At 37.7% G+C, this 23,601-nt stretch overlaps 1 protein-coding gene across 3 annotated transcripts; it reads right to left on the minus strand.

Annotated features, from left to right (window-relative positions):
- Positions 1 to 19,128: 19,128 nt before the first annotated feature.
- On the minus strand, positions 19,129 to 22,992 carry LOC124888468 (methyl-CpG-binding domain-containing protein 9-like). 3 transcript variants are annotated; one of them, XM_047398790.1, is made up of 3 exons: positions 22,383 to 22,992; positions 20,773 to 22,298; positions 19,129 to 19,997 (listed from the first exon to the last, which is right to left on the minus strand). In XM_047398790.1, exons 1-3 carry the CDS (start codon positions 22,963 to 22,965, stop codon positions 19,653 to 19,655), a joined length of 2,454 nt encoding a protein of 817 aa, XP_047254746.1. In that variant the 5' UTR covers positions 22,966 to 22,992; the 3' UTR covers positions 19,129 to 19,652. The 3 variants fall into 3 exon arrangements, with proteins under 3 accessions (XP_047254746.1, XP_047254747.1, XP_047254745.1); XM_047398791.1 differs by having other exon boundaries at positions 20,773 to 22,512; positions 22,617 to 22,991; XM_047398789.1 differs by having other exon boundaries at positions 20,773 to 22,992.
- Positions 22,993 to 23,601: the final 609 nt, after the last annotated feature.

A 23,601-nucleotide genomic window follows, 5' to 3' on the forward strand; every position in this document is an offset into this window, starting at 1 on the left:
TTGCTGGAATGACCCCGACGGTTTAGGTTGGTGGACCGCCGCCCTAGTACTCGCTGGTTAATAATTATTCCTGTCTTTTGGTTTAAGTCTGTGAATTGATAAACGTTTTGCTTCCAGGTATCATGGCAAATAAATTACCACCCACCAGAGGTAGAGGTAGAGGACAGGGGGCTAGACAAGGTCTATCACAACATGTGGACGTACTGGCATACAACACCTGGTATAATTGTTAGGTCATTTCATTATTTTCCCAGTCTGAAGATGATGGTGAAAGTAGTAGCAGCAGCAGCTCAAGTTCAATTCTGGTTGAGGAAGGGGTTAAAGTATCAAACCCCATCCAAGAGGAGAGTCCAGAACAAGAGGACCCAAATTTGGTTCGACGCAAGGATCCACAAGTACGGGAAGTAATAAGATGGCACGTTGAGGGTGCTCGAGAGAATTTCTACAAAGGGTTGGCACCAACAGACAGGGTAGCCATAAATAGGCCTATTTTTGAAGAATATCAGATTATGACAACAAGCTTGCACGAAAATCCAGAACTTAAACGTCGATTCATGAATATGAGTTGGCATGGATGAGCAGACCACTTGGATCCTATCAACCAAACTTGGTACATGAGTTTTTTGCCTTGGGATTGCTGGAGAAGAATTGTCCCCCAGATAAGTCATCTACTAACATGAAAAGTTGAACACAGTTCCTATTCGTGGAGTTGACACAGACATCTCAGAGAGTACTTTGAACAGATTCTTATTCAGGGCTGAATATCAGAAACCAGGTGCAATACCAAACTTGGAGCATCGGTTATTCATGCGAACTCAACAAAAGTCGTGGTTATCCTGAATATTAACAGATGAAAAAGAGTCTATATGGCTACACAACCCCCAAGAAAAGATATCTAAGTCATCCCTAAGCTTTAGGGACAAGTTTTGGTGGGCAATTGTGAGGCTGAGGTTGATGCCAACAGGCGGTGATGACTGCCTAGAACTCACTAGAGCTACAATTGTTGCTGCTTTGATTGAGGGGTTGACAGTGGATTTTGGCCATATTATTTCTGACGAGTTGTTTTACCACGCTCGCAAGACTCAGACTCTACTACCATTTTTATGCCTTATTACAGAATTATGCAAACAGGTGAAGGTACCTTTGATCAGCGGAATAGATAATAAGATCCAGGCAACACACAAGCAGAATATTGAAAAGAGTAAGGATAACTCAAAGTTTGACATACGAGTCAACAGACCCCCAGCTCAGCAAACTCAGTCAGCACTAATTCCTGGGTCATCAGAGTTCACTTCAAGTATGCCACTACCTTTTGCTACATACGTGCCTCCGACCATATCTGCATGTTCAGCTTCTATGCCTATGGGTGGAACCACAGATTCAGCATCAGTTGCGCCCTAATATTCTGAGTATAGGCTAAACCAAGAGAACTTTACAAAGACAATCTGAGCACAGAAGAGGTTTAAAAAGCAGTTGGCTATATGGGGGGAAGATTTTAAACCTTTCATTGAAAGAATTATGGAGGAAGCAGTGAGGCCTTTTAGGAACATACAGCTAAGAATGGACAACATAGAGGAGTGAATCAATAAGAAGCTAGATATCATGTCCATTCTAGATTTTGCAAAATTAATTGAGGAAGTTAGACAAATCTGGCTTGATGTAGACAAGATGAATCAGCAGCCTATATTTGATCCAGACCAAATTGAAAGTGATGAATAAGAAGGTCTTGTTGACTTAATGGGGCAACCAATCAAAGATAAAGGTAAGAAGGTAGCGGAGACTGATGAAAAAGCTGCATAGAAAGCTGCTAAAAGAAAGAGACTTAAAGCCATGTCGCCAAAGAAGAGAGAGCATCATGACATGAAGAAAGCAAGAAGAAAATCAAGGAAATATGAAGAGAGAAGAAGGAAGAGAGTAGAGGATGAAGCACCTAGAGTGTCTACCAGTTCACCCAAGCTAAGAGGCAAACTGTAGATCCTGCTAGAGATATGGTACCTCCGATTCCAGAGGGAGAGATTGTGAGCACTCCCACTACTATGGGGTTCAACATTTCACCTGGTGAGGACACTGGAGCCTCACCACACTTCACAGATGCCTCAGATGAATAAGAGGCACCACAAGTATTTCCCCTCCTTTATACTTAAATTATATACATTGAGGACAAAGTATGACTTTTCTGCGGGGGTTGAATATGCTTGTACCATGGGGGTTTGTGTTTCTAATATTCTTAACCCTACCATGTGATATGTAGGAGAATTGGCATATCTAGGTTTAATTTGTATTTTTATTATTTTCAAATCTTGTTATGTTGTTGATGCTGGTCCATGAAATAAAAGTGTTGTTTGTGTTAGTTCCTTGTTGTAAATATGAATGATGAATGATGTTGGCATTAAGCTATGACTATTTTCATTTGATTATTTACTTTTGTCTCCTAAAATATGTGATTAATTGTTAGTGGTTCTGTAGTTAGCATTAATCTGTAAATTCATATGACATATGATACATATCTTAAGAACAGTGAATGAGATTGACTTAGTTTCCACTATGTGTGCAAGTACTTTGTATTAGTTTAGACATAGTATAGTACCTAGAATTTTCCTAGTTTATTTGATGTTGTTCTGTGGTTGATGGGATGAGAAGTGATAGCAGGCCACCTTGTGTTGTTAGTCCACTTAGCCAAAAATTAACCCCACCTAAAATAATTTTCCATGTTCGAACCCTTCTTTAAGCCTTTGTAGATTTTTCTTCACCATCTAGTATTCTAGTTAACTCTCTTTCAGCTGTCAACGCCTAGCTCTGCCCTTGCCTAGAAATGGACAATATGTACTGAAACTTAGGCAAAACACCTAAGTTAAGGGTGGCTATTATAGGGTTGTTAACTACCTAATGGATGGTTGGTCTAGAACTTAAATTAGAGCATTTGGCCCTGGTCTAGTTAAGACAATGTGCACCTTGACACATGGCATCAACCTAAGTTGAGGGTGGATGATGCCTGTTTGTGTGTACATATATATATATATATATATATAAAGGGGTGGTGCACCAGCCTGGAAGCATAAATGAATGAGAAAAGTGCAAGTGAGCTAGCAAAGTCATGGCCTTGATAAGAATAATTTGAAGGCAAAGAGAGTTAAAGTTTAGTTCTTAGTCACTTTTGCCCAAAATTCCTTCGTGACCTAGTCGGATACCTCATTACTAGTCTAGAAAAGACTTGTTTGATCTTGGAACTCAACTATAAGGTGGGTGTTGGATAATAAAGGCAAGTCTATGGGTACATGTTCTATGTTAGTAACTTCTTTGATGAGTGAGAGGGTTTTATTTGTATCCACAAAATATTTTGAGTGGTGGATCTCCTTGACTGTGAGGGTAACCGAAGTTCTGCTTTATTTGGATGATTTCTGTAGATACTTGCATCCATGTTTGTGTAGATAAATTGAATTTGAAATAATATCGGTTATGGACTCTAACATATTAAACCATATGATTTGGATGACAAGTGAATGGTTGTGTGAAAACTTGTTCAGTAGCAAATGCCTGTCATTATGTTGCTCATATTTATGATTTGGTGTTGAGTTGCTTGAGGACAAGTAATTTCCTTAAGTTGAGGGTGTTGATGATACGGCTTTGGACATAATATTTTGGACCTTTTTCTTAGGATAATCATGCATTTTCAAGCAACTACTGTTGTATTTAACATAGTGTTTTAGTGTTTTTAGGATAAGAACTGAGTGTGAGGAATAACTTGGATAAACTAGACAAAACAAAGGAAAATGACCAGTGACGGCTTAGGCGACTGGCCGACAGCCTTTCGACGAACTGTCGGCCAGAATCGTCACCCAAAAATAGAAGACAGATACACTGGACATCTTGTGACGGGCCAAGCAATGGGCCGTCGGCTCTGTGATGAACCGTCGGCCTAAACTGTCACCAGGAAATAGAATGCAGTACCACTGGAAGTCATGTGATGGTCCAGGAGATGGACCATCAGTATTCCGATGAACCGTTGGCCTACCCATCACCCAGAAGTAGAACACAGACTCACTGGAGCTCCAGCAATGGTCTATACGATGGACCATCGCCTCAACGACGAACTGTTACTCAACCCGTCGAGCATGAAGCGGCAACTTCGAGTTCAAATTTTAAAATGCCAATTCTAGAAAAATATAAATACCAAGTATTAGGGTTTACTCTATACCTTTTGTCATTAGTTTCATACTTTCTCCTCTATTGAGAGTTGTGTAACACTTTTTATTGAGATTGGAATCTAGAGATTGAGATCTGATTATTAGTTTTATATTTATCCATTGAAGATTGAGAAGAACAATATTGTGACTTTTGTAAGTACTCTCTTGAATCTATTTATGAACATCAATATATCTTTGATTTCTTTTATGGAGATGAGTAGCTAAGCTCCCATAACTAGGGTTATGGGAGCCTTGATGTAGAGAACTATTTGGGGTTGTGAATCGGTTTGATTTCTAACATCTATCAAAATTGCATGATTCTTTCTTCATTATAATGACATCTCTTGGTTGCAAACTTGAGAAGTGAGCCCATGAACACCGCTTGTCTGACAAGAAGGCGGATGTGGGGAAAAGAAGTAATTCACATAAAACCCATAGGTTTACCCTCTGGGTTAGTGGGTTGATGCCTTAACAGGATTAACTCTCATGAGAGTGTTATTGAATAATGCATGAATCCTTTAAGTTCGAGAGAAGTAAAGGGTGAAACACCCATTAGGTTGAGAAACACGTGGGTAATTCTTAGAATTCAAAAGTTCTTGCAATTGAGTGCATAAGTTATAATTCGAGCAAAAATTCACAACCCTAACTGTTTGAACATCTTGGTGAGCATAACTCTAGTCAATTTATTTTCATTGAAATTACATCTACATTAACTCTCACTAGCTGGACCTTGTGTGATACAAATATGAAAGAATATTGTTACCACATCCAAACCCCCTTTTATTTTGAAACCTTTGATTAATAGTCTAATAACAACCACAAGACTTAGTGAACACAGTATTCCCTGTGGGATTCGACACCCAACCTAGTTGGGTTCTATATTTTACAGCGACCGCTTACTCTCTCATAAGAGAGGTGTAATTTGGGCGTATCAATAAGTAAAAAGTAAAGGTAAAAGAAATAAAAAAGTAAAGTTGGATCACGGATTTGCAATCAGCAAAGGTGGATGCAAACTCCTGCTTCCTCCCGACCTTCAGAAGTGGGGATGGCTCTGATACCAAATAGACGGAGAGGTAAAGGCGCACAGAAGACTGTCAGAGAGAGTAACTAGGTAGCCAAGCAACAGACCCCAAACTTTCCAACATGAAAGGTGGTTTCACGACCATGAATGCAGAATGCCATACAAGATCAAAGCTTTTGTAAAACACCACGGACACAGAGACTAACTTTCCAATAGGCTTCAACATTATGGAGGGGGTATACCTTAATAAGTCAAAGCTTTCATCAATACCATAGACACAGAAACCAACCTTTCTGACATAAAAGGTGATTCACGTCTATATAGGTGGCATGCCATACAAAATCAAAGCTTTTAATTGACACACCACAACTTTCGTACGACTGAGCTATGCATCCATATAGACGGTTTGATTTTTAGCTACAAAGCCTTCACAAACCTTAACGGGATAGATAGACTTTGGAACTGCAAGCTATACATCAAGGATGGTTTGCCTCGGCAACAAAGCCTTCGCAACCCAAAGAGGGATGGCTTGACTTTGCCAGTCTTAGAACACATAAGATCTCCTGTCTCCTTAGTACACAATTATCCTGTATTTACCTAAAATGGGTCTTATGGTGCCTCTCCCTGGCCTGTTTCTCTCAAAATAGCCACAGAACAAGGTGTACTAAGGTAGACCCCAAATTTGTGTGTTTTTTCTCAGATATTGAATCTTTTCAGAAAGTTATAGCATGGACTAAGCCAATTTCGTTTCATATACATGGAAAGGACTTAGAAGTATACGTCGTGTGGAAAAATCAAACTTCATTATACATGGAAAGTACTTAGACATCTACGTTGTGTGGACAAAGACAACTTTATTTCATAAACATGGAAAGTAACTTTGGGGTGCCATTGTTGCCATTGCAACAAGCTCTCACTTCACTGTAGTATTTATTTAACCCCTACTCCGACCTAAAGGATGGACGTTCCTATCCCTTTGGAAGAGAAAAAGCAAGAGCAAGAGAGATTAGCCAACAAATATTTTCATTAATAACAGAGAGAAACTATATAAGAGGTTTTAGGTAGAGCAAATAATGCCCCTAACCTAAACGCCTAGGCTTTCTTTTATAGAGAAAAGAAGCTTACTAGATAAGCTAAGCTACAGATAAATATAAAATAAAATATTACATTCCTATCCTAACAGCTAAGGGATAGGTATTATCCGTTAATAAGGATAAGTCTTATCCTTATGGAAGGGATAAGCATTATCTGTTATGACTAGATAAGCCTTTATCTTTATTCACACTGGGCTCTACTAATATGTGGGGGGCCAAATAAAAATAAAACAAACTATGTTATTGGTATGTGACAGCATGTACAAGCAGGTGAGTCAACTGCTTGTAAGCAGGTGCATCGACAGCTTCAAAGGCATCTTCCAAATAGGTGGATAAGCTCTTTGTCTTTGAAGTAGCTGAGTGAGCAGCTTCAAAAATCCATCTGAAAGGGTAACCCACTGAGAAGGGTTTCTTTGGAGAGAAGGGTATCCCACTAAAAAGGGTAACCCACTAGCGAGGATAACCTATCTAATAGGGTTTCCTTGGAGAGGAGGTTCACCTACTGGAGAGGGTAACCCACTAGAAAGGGTAACTTTTTGCACATGTCATCTGACATCATCTTTCAGGCAGTGTTGGATGGTGCTGGCGATGATGGGCTCGTGTATCCTTCATCCATCCACCAAACAATTATATACTTCTGCCTGAGGTGTTTTTGTCCTTCCAAGCTTCTCTTCATCGATCTGGTGAAGTAACTTCTTTTGAACGATGAATCTTCGCATTCCTATTGGAGAGCTTTCAGTCGTATGCTTTTGATGGAGCTGGTGACTTCATCTCTAGTGATCTCATACTGTGGCTGATATTGTTTTGTTGCTCGTCGTACCTCATCCCAGTGGGGATGACCGCCATCTACATAGTTCCATTTTCCCCATTCCTTTGGCCAAATTTCCTTTGAAATGCATCTGTTCTGTTGAAAAATAAAGTATTGGGCTTCATAGTATTTATCTTCCAGAGAGAACATGGACACGAGAAATTTCTAGAGGAGTGAAATTTTTTACTGAGCTTGGACATCATAGCCTGAGATTCCTAGAGGGCGATGCAGCATGAAGACCATTGGCATCGTAGAAATCCTTGAACCATCAAATCTAGTATTCTTGCGACTTGAACCACAGCATAAATCTCTTCAGAGCAGGTTGGATTCGATCGAAATGCCTGAAGGCATCACACTTGAACTCCATGAGAATGTAGTGCTAGTGGCACAGATACTAGAATAGTCACAGGAGTTTTTACGTGAAGTCATTATCTAGTGTGATGAACACATGCAGAAGGGATATTTTAGGTGTACTTCAAATGGCTTCAGGATGGATCCGCCATACTTTCTGAACACTTGAAGTTTGTAGAAGGTCCTTCTTTCTTAGAGAATAGGTAGATCGAAGGGATCCACATATTGGTAGAACAGATCTGGAGGGTAATCTGCTAGCCTAAAAGATAGTATCCCTGTCATCTTTAGCATGAGGATTTGACTGTCCTGGTGCTTGTTTTCTTTACCATTGTTGGATATCAGGTAGATATCATCAGCGTAGTTATTGCCTACTTTTTCATATACGTTTATGGAGAAGAGGGTGACCTTCATTGGTTCTTCTTCCAGTAAGAAGACTGATTTAAGGTCATCCTCCATGCTAAGATAGATTCCTTCATGATTGGCTATCTCTTCAAAGAGGTGGATGGAGTCCCTTGACTTCTTGGCTAGATGAAAGTTTCTAGTAAAGTGGCCAAGCTTTGTACAGATGAAGTAGCCATTGTCTTTCTTCTTGTAGTTGGCTAGGCTCCTTCATTTGAAGTTCCTGGTTTGTCGGAAGGCTTTGGCAGTTTGAACCTCCTGAACAGAAACCATCTTTTTATGCTTGTATTATGGTGAGGGCAGGAGCAGTCAAACTTGGTGACGAGGTTATCTTTGCTGTAGGCTCGATTGAGGACTGAATTATTTTTGATGATTTGCCTCAGCATAGTCCTCTTGATGCATATATTATCCAGAACCTGGAATATGGCCTACCGGATATAACCTATTTATGGGATGGTTGTGGACTTGAACTTCTCCTCCATAATTGTCGTTGTGTAGTTTGCTAGCATCATCGGTAGTGATGATACAAAGGCTTGCATCAGGCTGGGATCCCTGCCTAAATCAAAGTAGATCTTCACCATCCTCTGAAAGTGGATATAGAGGGCATTTTTGTTGAATGATAGACACTTCATCTCTAAAAGTTATCGCTGGAGCTCCTCCTACCTCTAGGCTACATCTCTGCAGAATACCTTGTGTAGAATCCTGATGTTGAAGGCAAAGTTCTGGGATGTCAGATATGTTTTCTTGTCTAAAATCCCAAAAGCGTTTCACCAGTCTCTAAGTATGTAAGATAATCTAAATGTGAACTCCGAGAGTATCATGTATTTCTCCTGCTCGGCCAGATTTTTCATCGCCATCCAAGTGTAAAAGTCCTAGATCTATTAGGGCCAGGCTAAAATCTTTATGTAGTTAAGGGTGAAGGTGTGAAATACAGTTCCCACGGTCTTTCTTGTCGGTGTACCTAGATTTGGCCTTCTTTATGAGATTGGATCATCTGTTATCCCGTCTTGGTCGTCGACGACCTCAGAGACCTCTAGTTCCTTGGAATGGTTCATGTATATCAGTGGATAGTCTTTTTCTGGAGATTTAATTGAGGATTCAGGAATATCTTCAACATGTTCTCATGAATCGACAGACTCTTTGCTGTCCTCCACGTACCCATCGGTTGGAAAGTTATCACCAATGTTGGAGTATACCTCTCCATTAGAAGAATCTCTTTTACTCAAAGCAGGATCAATGGGATCAGTATCCTGGATCTGTTCATTACACCTCAGAGATTCTTCAACTAGACTAAGGACTATTGTGGCTTGTGGATCTGGGATGGTATCGTCATCGATGTTCAGGCCATACAAATTTGGGACAAGCTGATATGAATCAGTATCTGTATCACGATAGGACAACAATTACTTATGATTGAGAAGGCCATCTTTCATCAAGGCGTTCCATTCTTTATCTTCATATGGCACTTCTGGATTATGGATTATCATATTGTCATCTGGGAATGTGATGTCGTGGTCTGGGATTGTCATGTTCCCTTTGTCTATGTCAGACTCCGTTTTCTTTTTGGTCAGCTTTTAAGTTCCATCAGCTTTTCTCTTAGCAGCTATGGCATCTTTCCTATTCCATACATGCTTGGCAATATCAAACTCTCTTTCTTCTTGAGAATCTGAGGATATCGGCATATGGGAGCTCGAAGTAGGAGTGGGAAAGATGTGGCTCATTTTTTGCGGAGAGTATGCATGTAGAGACATGGGGAACAAGGTTGTCTTTGGTAGTAAGCTATGGGTTCTCTGGGGCTGAAACCCACCGTGTTTTAATTGTTTGATTTGTTCCTTCTAAGAAGCCATTTCTTTCTGTTGCTGGTCAAATAAATGAGACATCGAAGTGCCTGGCGGATATATCATACTGCATGGATTGGAACCTAAGCTCCAACTGGCGGATAAGTCTGTCATGCTGAGTTGATGTTTGTTTTGCTATCTTGTTCATTCCTTCAACTTTTTTTGCAAACTTATTCTGAGAGTGAGCAACATTCTTCACGGTTTGGTTGATGTTGGATAGCATCCTGTTTTGGCACATGGCATTTTCAGATTGCCAATTGAGTATTGCTTTGGTGTCGCTGAGGGACATCTTCTCTTTGGATGGCAAGATACCAATTTTGGCTGGTATCTTTGGAGCGTGGCTCGTGTTATCCTTTTCAAAGGGTTTGTTTGGCGGGAAGTCATCTGAGTAACTGATGCCAGAGTGAGACATCATGAATAGTTTGGTAGCGGCTGGTTTTCTTTGGTTATGGTGGTTTTAGCTTGTGGTGGAGAGGGCGAGGTGGCCCCTTGGTATAGGTGGCATCTGTAATTAGACTTCCATGGATAGTGTTTATAGAAAGGACATTTGCGCCACACGATATATTATCCTTCATGATCAAAGTGGTGTATCCAATAATGCTTTTCCATACAGCTGTTTATGATCCAACCCTGGGTCGTCTGTCAACCATTGGTCATCTAACAGTGAGATGTTATCGAAAGGTTGATACATGTAGATTGAGAAGGTTGTTTTGGGAGGCTGCTTTAGGTGTGAGTGGTTGAAGCTAATCGTTATAGTATTGTCACTCCTTCTGGCAAAGGTTGGCTCCTTGGACTGGAGAGGTTGAGGATAGTCTCTCACCTTCTCACAGTTTGTGACCCATGAATCTGGGAGTACTTTAACAAGTTCATCTCTGGGTATCTTTCTTGGGATCTAGACACACTGAGTGGTTCCTTTGGTGGCATCTATATTCAAGAACAAAGCATCGCCGCCACCTGGAAGAGATAGATCCATAGCGTGATTCTGAACCCACCAAGCTACTTGTTAGTGGAGTGTTGCCTAGATGGCATCTCTGGCCTATGGAGCTCCGAGTATCTGGACCTGGATATTCAATGCCTCTATCAGATCAGATCAAAGAGGTACATATTGAAGTTTGGAAATATAGTGACGAAGGTTGTCTCAGTATTTAGTGTGATTTCTGAAGTTCCCAAGTTAGCATGTTGGTATTTGTTGTACCTGGTATCAAGGAGTGAAAGATGTACAACCACGGGCTGGCCTTTTCTTTCGTGATATGACAACACAAACCTAATAGCACCAAAGTGGATATGGGTAAAGCCTTGGTTCCTCCACTATCTTAGAAAATCTTGCGACATCTGTAGAGTGATGAACTGTTCCTCCTGAGTTGCAAGAATAGGATGCTGGTCTAGTTTCGAGGTAGCAATATATTCTTTAACTCTTTTCGGTCTCTGTTGCACCAAAGAACGGATCTGCATCCATGGGTTACATACCTTTTTCACAAAAACAGAGTAAGGGTTTAGGAGAGGTAGATGTGTTGAAGATATCTTTTGTTCTGGTGGTAGCACATCTACTTTATATAGGTAATCAAATTTGGATGATAGAGATTCGGAAGGGGGCATATTTACTTGAGCTAGTTATCTACATGAACTGGACCTACCTAAAGAAGAAGACTCAAGGAAAGACATATTTTTGTATTTTTTGAACTATAAAGACTCAATGTATTTGTTCTAAGATTCTATAGACATGACACAATAAAATTAAAATCTTTTTGTGTTTTTGTGGACTGACTCTATATATTTGTGCTAAGTATCTATGGACAGGACACAACTAATATTTATTCTAGAATTTAAGAAAAGTAACTACGACTCAATTATGTACAAGACGCAGACTACTATACTACAAAATACTGACTCTGATAATTTAAATGAAACTATGACTCTAACATGTACAGGAAATGAGTAGTAGAAATTGGAAGCAAAACCTAAGGACAGATCTAAGAGTAGTAGTTTGGACAAGTAAAAAGTAAAAACAAAAGAAAATAAAAATGTAAAGTTGGCTCACGCATTTGCAATCAGTAGAGATGGATGTAAACTCCTGCTTCCTCTCGACTTCCGAGAGTGGGGATGGATCTGATACCAAATAGATGGGGAGGCAGAGGGGCACGAAACACTGCTGAAGAGAGCAGCCAGGCTGCTAGGAATCAAACCCCAAACTTTCCAATATGAAAGGCATTTTCACGACCATGTAGGCGGCAGGCCATACAAAATCAACAACAAAGTCAAACATATCAAAACCAAGACCCAATTCGTTCACTTTATAGTGTTCAGCATTTTGTTTTCTACATGAATTTTTGTGTTAATGTCATTCTTTTTCAACAAGAATTATATAAATTAATATATTTAAAAATGATTTATGTACCTGTCAGCACGATGCGTTAACAGCCCATCGGCAATCCATTCTGAATAGTCGTTGATCAACTTTGTTAGTTTTTTCTTAGCCATATCCGAGATGTTGAACTCTTTAAATGTGTAATTCTTCCATTCTCCTGAACTGACAGACTCCATTTTTTCTTCTTTGGAAGCAGTTAATGGAATATGAACGGTGATATTATGTTGTACAGCAGTAGCTTCTACTGTGACATCCACCTGGAAAGCCAAAATCATCAATTCTAATCACAGATATACAACAGATTATATATCTGTTGCAACATATGGATCATCTATTGGGATAAATTCAAATAGGTAAAAAAGAGTTGTATGATAATTTCGAATAGATGACTCATTTGTTTTAACATATGATTCATTTGTTGGTACAAATTAAAATAGTACGACGACCTGTTTAATTTGCTGAAACAGACGAACATATGTTGCAAAAGATAACACATCTGATGCAACAGGTTAGACAACAATTGAAACAGATAACGTATCTGGTACAATAGGTTAGATAACTGTTGCAACAGATGAATATATCTGTTTGATAATTTTCAATAGATGTATCATATGTTGAAACAGATATGTGTTTGTTTGTCTATTAGAACAGAGGATATACATTCTCTTTCTTTAGCTCATGCTGCTCTCCTATGACCCTTGTACATTGATCAAAGATGCAAGACAAAGACAGAGGATTTGCAATTTTGCTTTTTTCGATCCTTGATGATGCCTTAGAAATTTCTTTTCTTCGCCTCTTAGCCACCTTACTCTCTAGTGGAGTGTATGGATATGAAATCCTCTTTGATGGAATGACACCCCTCTTAGATGTCAATTCCTTTATAGAAAAAAGTTAATGCATTAATAGTATTAATCAGTCCATCATGTTTCGCCTTGCAGTCTTGATATTTGCATGCAGAACATTCGCTAGAAGAGGCAAAATCTATACAACCAGCATGATCATAATCATAATGGTTTGTTATTTCAAAAACTGTAAGAGGTGCATCATTAGCCCCAATAGCAGCACCATTACCACTACCATCATCAACAATAACAATCCCACCCTACGAAAAAAATTATTGTGATGGTTGTTGCTCCAAATAATTTCTTTTTTATTCTATCAGTGACCTTCGAGTTTGATAAAGTTTGCACAAATCGTAAAGTAAGAAAAAATGGCATCTTCAACTCTCGATTGGTAGGAACAAGCCAAGGATGGACAATCTAAAATAAATCAATAAACATATTAGAATGATGATGAAATCATTTAAAAAAATCATTAATTAAAACAATAACTTAATTATAATTAGACTTACTGCTTCTTTTAGGGGGTTGAAGAGATCAAGAAATTTTACATTTTTATCAGTTTTGGCCAACAACCATCTCAGAATTCTTGGATAGAAAACTTCTTCCTGGTAGTTCACTGTTGTCTCAAATAAGGAATAGCTTCAAATGTCCAAACCTATGAGATAACACCAATCAATCAAAAGCATTATTGAATATAAAAAAAATAAATCATATCATAATAAAAGAAATATTTACCATGAAAACCGATGGAAAGTCATATAAGTTGACTGTGTTTGGCGTTAACGGAGTCAACAAATATTTGACAGTCATTTTGAAGCTTTCATAACCCCAAGGATAGCTGTTAAATGCCTTAAGATCCTCAAAGAGTTTTATTAAACCAAGTGATATGTTGTTGTTAACGTCTCTCGCTCAAAGAATATTATGTACAAACCAAACCAAGCATAGTGATTACTTGGGCTTCTTTGAAAGTTTTTTACCTTTCAACGCATCTATCAAACTATTATTTTTGAAGCTTGACCAACAAGGGACACCAAGTCTTCATGATCACTCGACTTGCATTTGCCTTTTTTGGGTGTGGGGTGCTTTTGGGGTTAGAATAGGTATAACTTGAGAAGGAGAAAGAGGATAACATTTTAGTCCAGTAACTATGGAAAACTCCTTCTAACCAAAACAAATAGGCATGCTGCAGTAATTTATCCACACCTCATCTATCTTATCTTTGTTTTCATACATAAACCTATGCTTGAGAAGATCATATACTATTTTTATTTGAAAACGAGCATTGTTGTCCTCCGGCAAATCAAGATATTGCCCAAACCAGTTGTCCTTGAAATAAGCATCCAAATTTTGTTCTCAAAGTATTTTTTTAAAGGCGTCGAAAGATTTTCCCATGGCTGACTTAACCACGAAATCACCCATTAAATCTGTAACACCATCACACTGCATTCTCACGGGATAACTATCAATGCTGAAGGCTTTGACCAAATCTTTGATGGAAGGGCTATTAGTATTTGGATCATCAATTTTAAAACATTCCTCTTCCCCATGTTCATTATCTTCTGCTCCTGATTGAGATAACGCTTGTAGAGCAAGCTCATAGAGTGGTGGATGTGGCCTAGCTGTTTCACTTGTTCCTTTACTTGGACTTGATTCGATTTATTTTCTTTTGGGAGACATATAATCTAAAATTAATAGGAACATAAAATAGATTATAATTGATTAATGCAACATTAAAAAAGAAAAACGGTAAATCTAACATGCACAACTGCAAAATAACAGTTCCACTAGATAATACATCTAGTACACCAGGTAGGTTATCTGTTGCAACATATAACTAACCTATTACAATGGATGAGTAATCTGTTACAACAATAAAAATAGATCACTCATCTGTTGAAATAGATGACTGGTTTGTGCAACAGATCTCACATTTGTTGCAACATATGAGTGATCTGTTGGAACAATTATCAACGGTTAATATTATTTAGATTTCTTCCAATAAAATGATCGTTTATTGCGATAGATGAATGATCAGTTAGAAATCAAGTCTTGGGCATGTCCTATTAGAATATTTAATAGGATTTTATTCAACAGAAAGTTCATCTATTGCATCAGATGATTAATCTATTGCATTAGATTTTTAATTCGATGATTCCTCTATTACATTAGATGGTAAATCAGTTGCATCAGATAATTGATCTGCTGCTTCAGATTTTTAATCGGATGGTTTCTCTATTGCATCCGATGTTAAATCTGTTGCATAATATAATTAATCTGTTGCATCATATTTTTAATCCGATAGTAAATCTATTGCATCGGATGGTTAATCTGTTACATTAGATTTTTTATCTAATAGTTAATCTATTGTATCAGATTTTTTATCTGATGGTTCCTCTGTTGTATCATACGGTAAATTTCTTGCATTAGATAGTTCCTTTGTTGCATCAGATGGTAAATCTGTTAAATTAGATAGTAAATCGGTTGCATCAGCAAGTTAATCTATTGCGAAAAAAATAGTAGCATGATTTTGTTCAATAGAACAACAGCAATATCACTATTTTTTACCAAGAACAAGAACAAATCAACCCAGCAACGGGCGCAACACCAAAAACACCAACATCGTTGTTTTATTTGTACAAACACAAAAAACAAAAATCAAACTTCAAAAAATACAACAAATAAAAAAAATTATATTTCACTCCGAAAAGAGAAGAGAAGAAAAACCAAAAATTAAGGTTTTATTCAGACTGCATTTCAAATTAAAGAAATAAATATTAAAATTGTTAACCAATACTAGAAGAGAATTGGCTCAAGTTCCTCTTTTTCTTCAAAATTAAAAAGGTCATAATTTTTATCTGTGAAAGAAGAAAAGAAACGATGAAGAACTCGAAGTTGTTGTGGCCGGAGAGTAAGGTTGTCACATCAATTGACGATTGAAAGTTGAAAAAGAACTCGAAGCCCAACTATTTATCGCCGGAGGTTGAAGCCACCGGAGATTGAAAGGAGAAATTTGCAGATCTGTCGGTTGGGAAAAATTATCGAGAGAGAGGAGAGACGGTTGATTTGGAGAGAAAAGAGGTGTGGGTTGATTTGTATTTTTGAAAAGATTAAAAAGTTTTAAAAATATTAATTAAGTCCAAAATTAACTTAATCAAGTCTCTTAATTATGTTTGACCCTTTAAGTTGGTCAGTGTCATCAATCCTTCATTCAAGACTTAAATGACACCTTTCCTTCAATTTTCTCAACTTTCTTTGAAAAATCAACAATATTGCAAGTCAATAAAAGACCATAGAATCTCCGCCAAAACTCATTGAAAAACTACATAGAATCTCCGCCAAAACTCATTGAAAAACTAACATTTTTATGAAAAAAAAGTCTCCAGATCTTTGAGAGAGAGTAAGATTGTGTGATTAGGTTTGTTTAGTGGAGAAGATTTGAGTTGGTGCGGTGAAATTCGATATGTTCGACCAACTTGGGGACAGTTGATTTAATGTTAGAAAAATTTTATACTCCTTATTAAAGGATTTTAATAATTAATTAGGTATTAATTAATGTGAAAATGTGATTAATAAAAGAAAACTTTTGAATAAAAAAGAAAGAAAAAAAAGTAGACTTAAAATCAATAGAATTCTTATGTGAATGTGACCCACTTGAACCACAACGTCAAAAATGAAAGTGGCTTTATACATTAGGGGTCATTTGGTAGAGTGTATTAAAAATATAATGCATGTATTAGTCTTTGTGCATTAGTAGTACGTTATTTGGTATTATATTTTTTACTATGCATAACTAATACTTGCACTAATTATATACTGTATTATGTATTGAGGTGTGTATTAGTAATACGCCTATTTTTCATGTATTAGTAATGCAAGACGTCAACACTTGTATTAATTTATTAAATGACTTATTAAACCTTAAATTATTTTCTCTCCACTTTTTCCCACCATATCACACTTCCTATTCCTTTTCCACCATATTAAAAATTGTTCTCTCTTTTTGTACTTTGTCATGAAAAAAAGGATGTTGTTTGATGAACTTGCATGAGATACAACAAGAAAGGCTCATTCGAGAAGAAATTCTCTTCATTTTCTGCAATGAATTCGGTACTGGATGGGAAGCCTCAAGGCATTTTATCTCCGGATAGTAAATCCACCAAAAGATTAGACAGTTAGAATCAGGAAAATCCTGGAGCAATTTGGCACCGTTGGAGATGCAAACGTCTTCTATTGGTTCCAAAATCGCCGGTCAAGGTCTCGTCGTCGTCAATGACAAATTCAAGCAAGCCTTAGTGGGGCCAAAGTTGGAGGAGGACAATCTGCAACTGCAAGGTTTAATCGTGGCAGTGCAATTCAGTTACACACTAGCACTGCAAATGTGGGCAATTCAATAAAAAGACATTCTTTTATAAAAATTATATAAATATATATTATCTTTAATAAATCAAATCAAATACTGAAAATAATGTATGTGTAACTAATACCAGCATTACTAATACTTGCATTAATAATACAAGCATTATTAATACACCTTATTTAGCAATACTCTTATACACTCTACCAAACGATTTCTTAAGGTGATATTTAATTGAATAAGAATAAGATAAGGGTAAATAAAAGTTTACAAAATTAGCATGTTAAAATAAATTTAGCAGACAAGTTCAAAAGGAATTTAATGACTTTTTTCAATCTGAAATTAAAATAACCATTTCATAAAAAGTAACAATCATCCAAACAATAAGCTCTATTACACAACAAAAAAAACATTCTTATTAACATTTTAAGTTGAAATCTACTGTTATGATATATTCTTTTGGCAACATCAAATAAATAATTAAAACAAATTTCTTTCGAATTATGATCAAAATTCAATCCTTTTTTGCGCTTTCTATAGCAATACTCATAATTTCTCTTTGGCGTTTTTAATTTCTTCACGTAATAGTTTTTCACATATTTGTTTTTTCTTATGCATTTGTTGTTCATCATATCCGTTTTCACCAATGAGCATCAATGCTTCTCCTTTTCTTTGACGTTGTGAATATAATTTCAACTTGATTTCTTCCATTTCTTCGCATAATTGCATTTTCTAAATCTCTTTTTTCTTTGGCATTTTTTGTAAATATAAATTCAACTTAGATTCTTCCATCTCTTCTTCCAATTGATTTTCCACCTCTCTTTTTTCTTCTTCATTTGTGTGGCTCATCATCGTCTTCCTCACCAATCGACAACAAAATTTTATTTTCTCTGTGGGCATGTAAGTGCAAAAAAGACTTGGATTTTTCGATTTCTTCAAGAAATTTCTTTTTCCGCATTTCCTTTTTCTTTCAGCAACAAGCCATGTAGGATTGAGGGGTGTTTGTAACACGTAAAGGAAGACAAAAGAAATTCTAGACAAAATCTCAACTCACAATGAACGTGGCAATAAAATAATTTTGTCTCTTGATTTAGTGTAAAACAAACATTCAATAAAGTGTAGTTCTCATAAAACTTATCTTCTAAAGAAAAACTTTTTCTCATAATCAAGTGCAATTGAATTTTTCACCCCCCTATATAGGTAATAATTTACTTGATGTAAAAGTAAACATAATGTAAAAGTAAACATAGTAGAATCCCATTCTTAATGGTTTTGGACTTCACACGTAAATGTCTTTCCAATTCAAGTTGGAATTACAAGATGTACATAGACCCATTCAATAATGTTTTGTTCTCAGCCAACTTTGTGTACTCTTTTTCTTTTTCTTTTTCTTGAAGAGCCATATTTGTTTAATAATCGATTTACACTTTTCCTCCAATTTTGTGCATAACCATCTCGAAAGCATTTTTCTTTTTCTCCTTCTTTAACCAATCTTATACTATTTCATGGCATGTGTCTCTGTATTTCTTGTGTAGCAATATTGGAAAGAGCCATTCCATTACCTATTTTCTAATTGCCAATATATTTCCATTCCATTTGACAAAAGCTTTTCATTTCGTATACGCTTATGATTTTTGAAGAATACGTAATAAGAATAACTATCGTGACTTAGATAGATATAGAAAATTCAGTAGTTAAGATCTTAATAGTTTTTGTGTTTTTGTATAACGTAGTTAATTGCATTCAATGGGAAGTGCTACCGGATACACTTTCTAAAAAAATATTAGACGCAAATATTCGACAATTCAAGCTTTATATCACCAAAGAGAAGGAATATTCGAAACAAGCTACTATTATAGCTTATTAACGATGTCAGAAGAATCTGGTTGCCGCCTTTTCATTGATCAGAAAGGTAATCTGATAAACAACATTACTAACCTATATAAAACTTATATACAGGATGACACTAACTGTTCAAACTTACTTTACTATGTACATCGGATGCAACTGTTTAACACGCCCGCCTCCTCCCAAATCTGTATTTCTCAAAAAGTCTAAAAGCCCAAATGCACTATCTTATCAGCATAAAGGCCTTTCCGTATGTATACTCGAAGATCTGGAAGAAATTTCGATCTTCCTCGGGGCAAGAAGAATTTAGTTAATTTCCACCTAGTCAAAGAGCAAAACATCTCAGATAGGATAGAGTTGGTGCACAACCTGCTCCTGCAGTTTCAGATAGGATGTTGCACATCTTACGCAACTCCTTTCTGCTTAAAGAATTTCAACCACGGCACAAGCATTGGCCTGGCTGGTATACATATCAGTACAGTGAATTCCTTTAAAAAAATTGCAGATAAAGATGATCTGCTCCATAAACCTGAAGCCTGTTTCCGGTATTAGCTGCCTAAATCTTTTCTCCTCTTACTTGTCCTGCAGCCCTTGGGTCTTGAAGTCTCAGCAGGTTCCGAGTCAAGTAGCTTTTTCCTTGAAGGACTGCCTGTTCTCGTGAGGACAGAATTGTGAGTAGGAGGTTCCCTCTCTTCCTTGCAATCCGTCTCTGAGGCATCTTGACCTGAAAGTTTCTCATACAAAATAGCCGAGTCCAACGCATACACACGGAGGGCAAGGGCTGAGAGCGTCGAGATTTTTGCTGCAGCTGAAGGTGATGACCAGTACCACCAATCATTTTTCAAGCATTCGGTTTTGATGGCGTCCTCTAAAATAATTGTGGCTTGGACCATCTGAAGGAGAGAAATAAGCAAAATTTAAGGATCAGAATTCTAGGACCAAAAGAAGAAAACAGAAATCTGCTTCTAACTTCAGTGTATAATATGCTCCCTCCTCTCCACCCATCTCCTTTAAGTACCGGAGAATCTGCACCAGTGACATGCCCACCACACAGCCCACACCCCACCTCGGCTGGTGAATTTAACCCAAAGCAACACACAGACTCAATGCCCTTAGCCTAAGAAAACCAGGTGGGATGGAGTTGAATGTTCCTCTGACAAACATTATAAAACAAATAAACTGTATATGCACGCCCAGATGAAAAATCATCCTCCTGAACTAGTGCAGCGTAACATAAAGTTCAAAAGACTCATTAACTTGAGAAAACATTTGAGCACAAGAGTATCCTTCATAGGAAGGGGGAAGGGGGGAGGACGGGAAAAAGAAAAAGAACATGCAAATACTCAAAACATTATTGCACAATCTCACTTATTTACTTATTTTAAAAAAAAGTAGAGCAAGTTCAACTGGTTGAGAGTTGGAATTAAAGACTGATATATTTGACAAGAACACGAAATCGCAGAACACTAGGGGATCGGGTGGTTTAGAGAGATTATACAAGGAATATAATGAGGGATTAATAATGTGAGGTCTGTAACGCAGGATATATCACTTGCTGGACGTTGGTTTAATGTATTAAAAAAACAGTTCATCATGATACAAAAACCACCAAATTTGAAACACCCTGCTTAGTCTAAAAGGCTTCAGTAAAAAGAGCAAAGCATTTACCTCATAAATTGTAGCTGCAGATTTTACAAAGGCACGCCATGCACGTCTTCTCTCTGGTTGTAACCTTGACACTCTCAAAGCTTCTTCAGGTAAAGCCGCATCTATGTCAAGCAAGTTGATTTTAAGACTCCTAAAAATTACAAAAGCCTGGCCCACAACAGGCTGTAGAGAGGATTCAGGAATAACCAAGTACATTTTATCCCCAAATTCAAGGATTTTATCCTTGGTAGAAGAAAACTGATCTCTTCCCCTCTTTGTTGCAGATTTTAGTCTCTCAAACATTGGTCCACCCTCAGCAGAGCCATATCCAGTATAATTTGGATAGTCAAAGTTATTAGTGCAAGAAAGTTTGACCCCATTCCGAAGTTGCTCCTCCGAAGAGAACAAATCTGTACAATTTCCTACCTCATCTTCCCTTTGGGAGAGCAATCCAAGAGCAGAATCACTTAGATATGGAGATGTGCCTGGAACAAATGATGGTGTACCATTATACCCAAGGAGTCCTATGTCTTTCACCAGCTCCTTGAGTGAACTCTGAATGATGAACTGTGCTTTGATCTCCTCAAACTTAAATGGACATTCCTGTTCGGTTTGATATTCAGCAGAAGCTGGTGATCTACCATGCTTGTCCCTCCTAGGTGCTTCACCATTACCAAGCTTCTTGCTCTTGGAAGCTTGAGACATGTCAATATTGCTCAAAGAATTCTCCAGCAGCGCTTCACTTTTTGTTATTTTTTTCCGCTTAGCTGGATGTTCACTTGTTTCACCGTCCTGCTGAATTGGAGAATCAATCCTGCACTTTTCATTTGCGTGCTTAAGATGTTCCTTAGCATTGGAAAACGTTTGATGGCATGACAGACAATGAGGTCTAGACGGCCATAACGGTTCTAGACACTCACACCTGTATACTTCACCATCCAAAAAAACTCGCACTTTAACACCCATATCCTGGCAAAATTCTGTTTCCTCTTCTGCTAAGCAACCATCAATCATCTTTTTAATGGCACTAATGGCTCTGGTGTCAAGAGAATCAGAAGTGCAGGAACCAGAATCCTCAGAGGGGAAGGTGCTCAGTCCCACCTTGTTATGGACTGGGCTTTCCATATAGTTGTATATCATGGTTTTATTATCCCGCCACTGCCAAATAGACTCCTTTAATTCTTTCTCTCTGGTGTCCTGCTCTCTAAGCCATTGAACAAGTACTTCAATCTCAACATCAGATTGATAACATGTCCACTGATCAAGATTAGGAATGCTCATATTCTCCCAAGGGGCATAGGACCACAAATGAGCCGACTCAGATTGTCTACTTGTACTTGCATGAGCTACTAATAGTGAAGAAGTAGGCCTGCCAAAAGTCCAGTAAAATCTGCCCTCAGAATCCTGTCCCATGTATTCCTTCCTAACGGAAACCTCCTGGAGTTCCAATTCTTTGGCAGCAATTGAGCCCTCTGAAGTTCTAATTTCCTCCTTCAGAGCAGATATCTCAGAAAGGTATGCTTCCTCCAAAGGGTTGCTTGTGGAGCCTGAAATAGTATTGTTGGTCATTATTTGAGTAGCAAACAGCCTGAGACTTTTCGAACTACTTTGTGCAGACTCCAAACGATTACCGGGCATTTGGTCAGTTTCTTGTTGGAGGATAGTAGATATGTCGTTTTGCAAACTAACATCTTCAGTACCACATTTTACATGGGATGAAGTATTCAGGGACCCAGTATTATCCTTCAACAACTGCTGATGCTGTAAATGATTGATTGGATCGGGAGAGTTTTTAATAAGACTGCTGCCACTTGCACAAGTTTTATGCTGAATGGTTTTTGAAGTGTACAAGCAAGATTGCTTACTGTAATCATTACACTGATTGTGTTGAGTGCCATCATCCAGCTGTCTGCAACCACCAGCGATTGACGAGTTATGGCTGCCACTGTCGGGCCCCTGCACCTTCAGTTTACAGTCATTGGACCATAGAGATGTGTCTGATCCTGTGTCTCCACTGCTCCGAGCATTATTCTTCAGCTTTGCAGTCAAAATTTCCCTCCTGTACTTTAGAAGCTTCAGTTCAGCACTGAGGCTACGCAGTTTCTGCTGCAATTCAGCAGACAGAGAGGCACTTCGGTCAATGTGATCACGAAGAATGGCTGAATTCAATACCTCGTCACACAAGAATTTAAGAAGGAAAATTTTCTGCACCATTAAGAAAGAAATTGTACATGTCAAATTAGGTAAGGAAAAGCTGCACATAATTCATGTTCTACTTCGATGTCACTCCCAATACACAATTCTAGAATTTTTCAAAATATTTCTGGATGCGGCATAGTTCTCATCACACATATAATTAGTAAGACAAGAACTGCACATAAATTAAAATTGAAATACAAACATGCAACTAAGGAAGAAACCAAAGCAACTGGGAACAAAACTGGAATGTGGATATCATTTATATAGTAGCCCACACTCCCCCAAAACCCAAAAGATGAATGCAGCATACATCAGATGAAGAAGCTTGAACATACTTGATTATCTTTCCATTTTTTATTTGAATTATCATGGATATAAACAAAATACTTGAATCTATTCAGAAGAAAGAAGAGCCAGATGCTTCTACAATAGAAGTCATTTTCTTGATCATAAGCTTTTTAAGATTATCAATTTTAAACTTTTGTCCAGCTGCAAAGAGAAGGTAACAAATTTGGAGGAACAATGTTCCTGAAATTGTTTGAGGGAGGCCTTAAAGTTATACAAAGTATTATTCAGAGGTCATTGTGCAACAAGATTTTTACTCCACAGATGTTACACACTTGAGACCTATCAAATGGACGCCATCACATC

Source organism: Capsicum annuum, chromosome 11 (assembly GCF_002878395.1).
Source record: "Capsicum annuum cultivar UCD-10X-F1 chromosome 11, UCD10Xv1.1, whole genome shotgun sequence".
Lineage (NCBI taxonomy): Eukaryota > Viridiplantae > Streptophyta > Magnoliopsida > Solanales > Solanaceae > Capsicum > Capsicum annuum.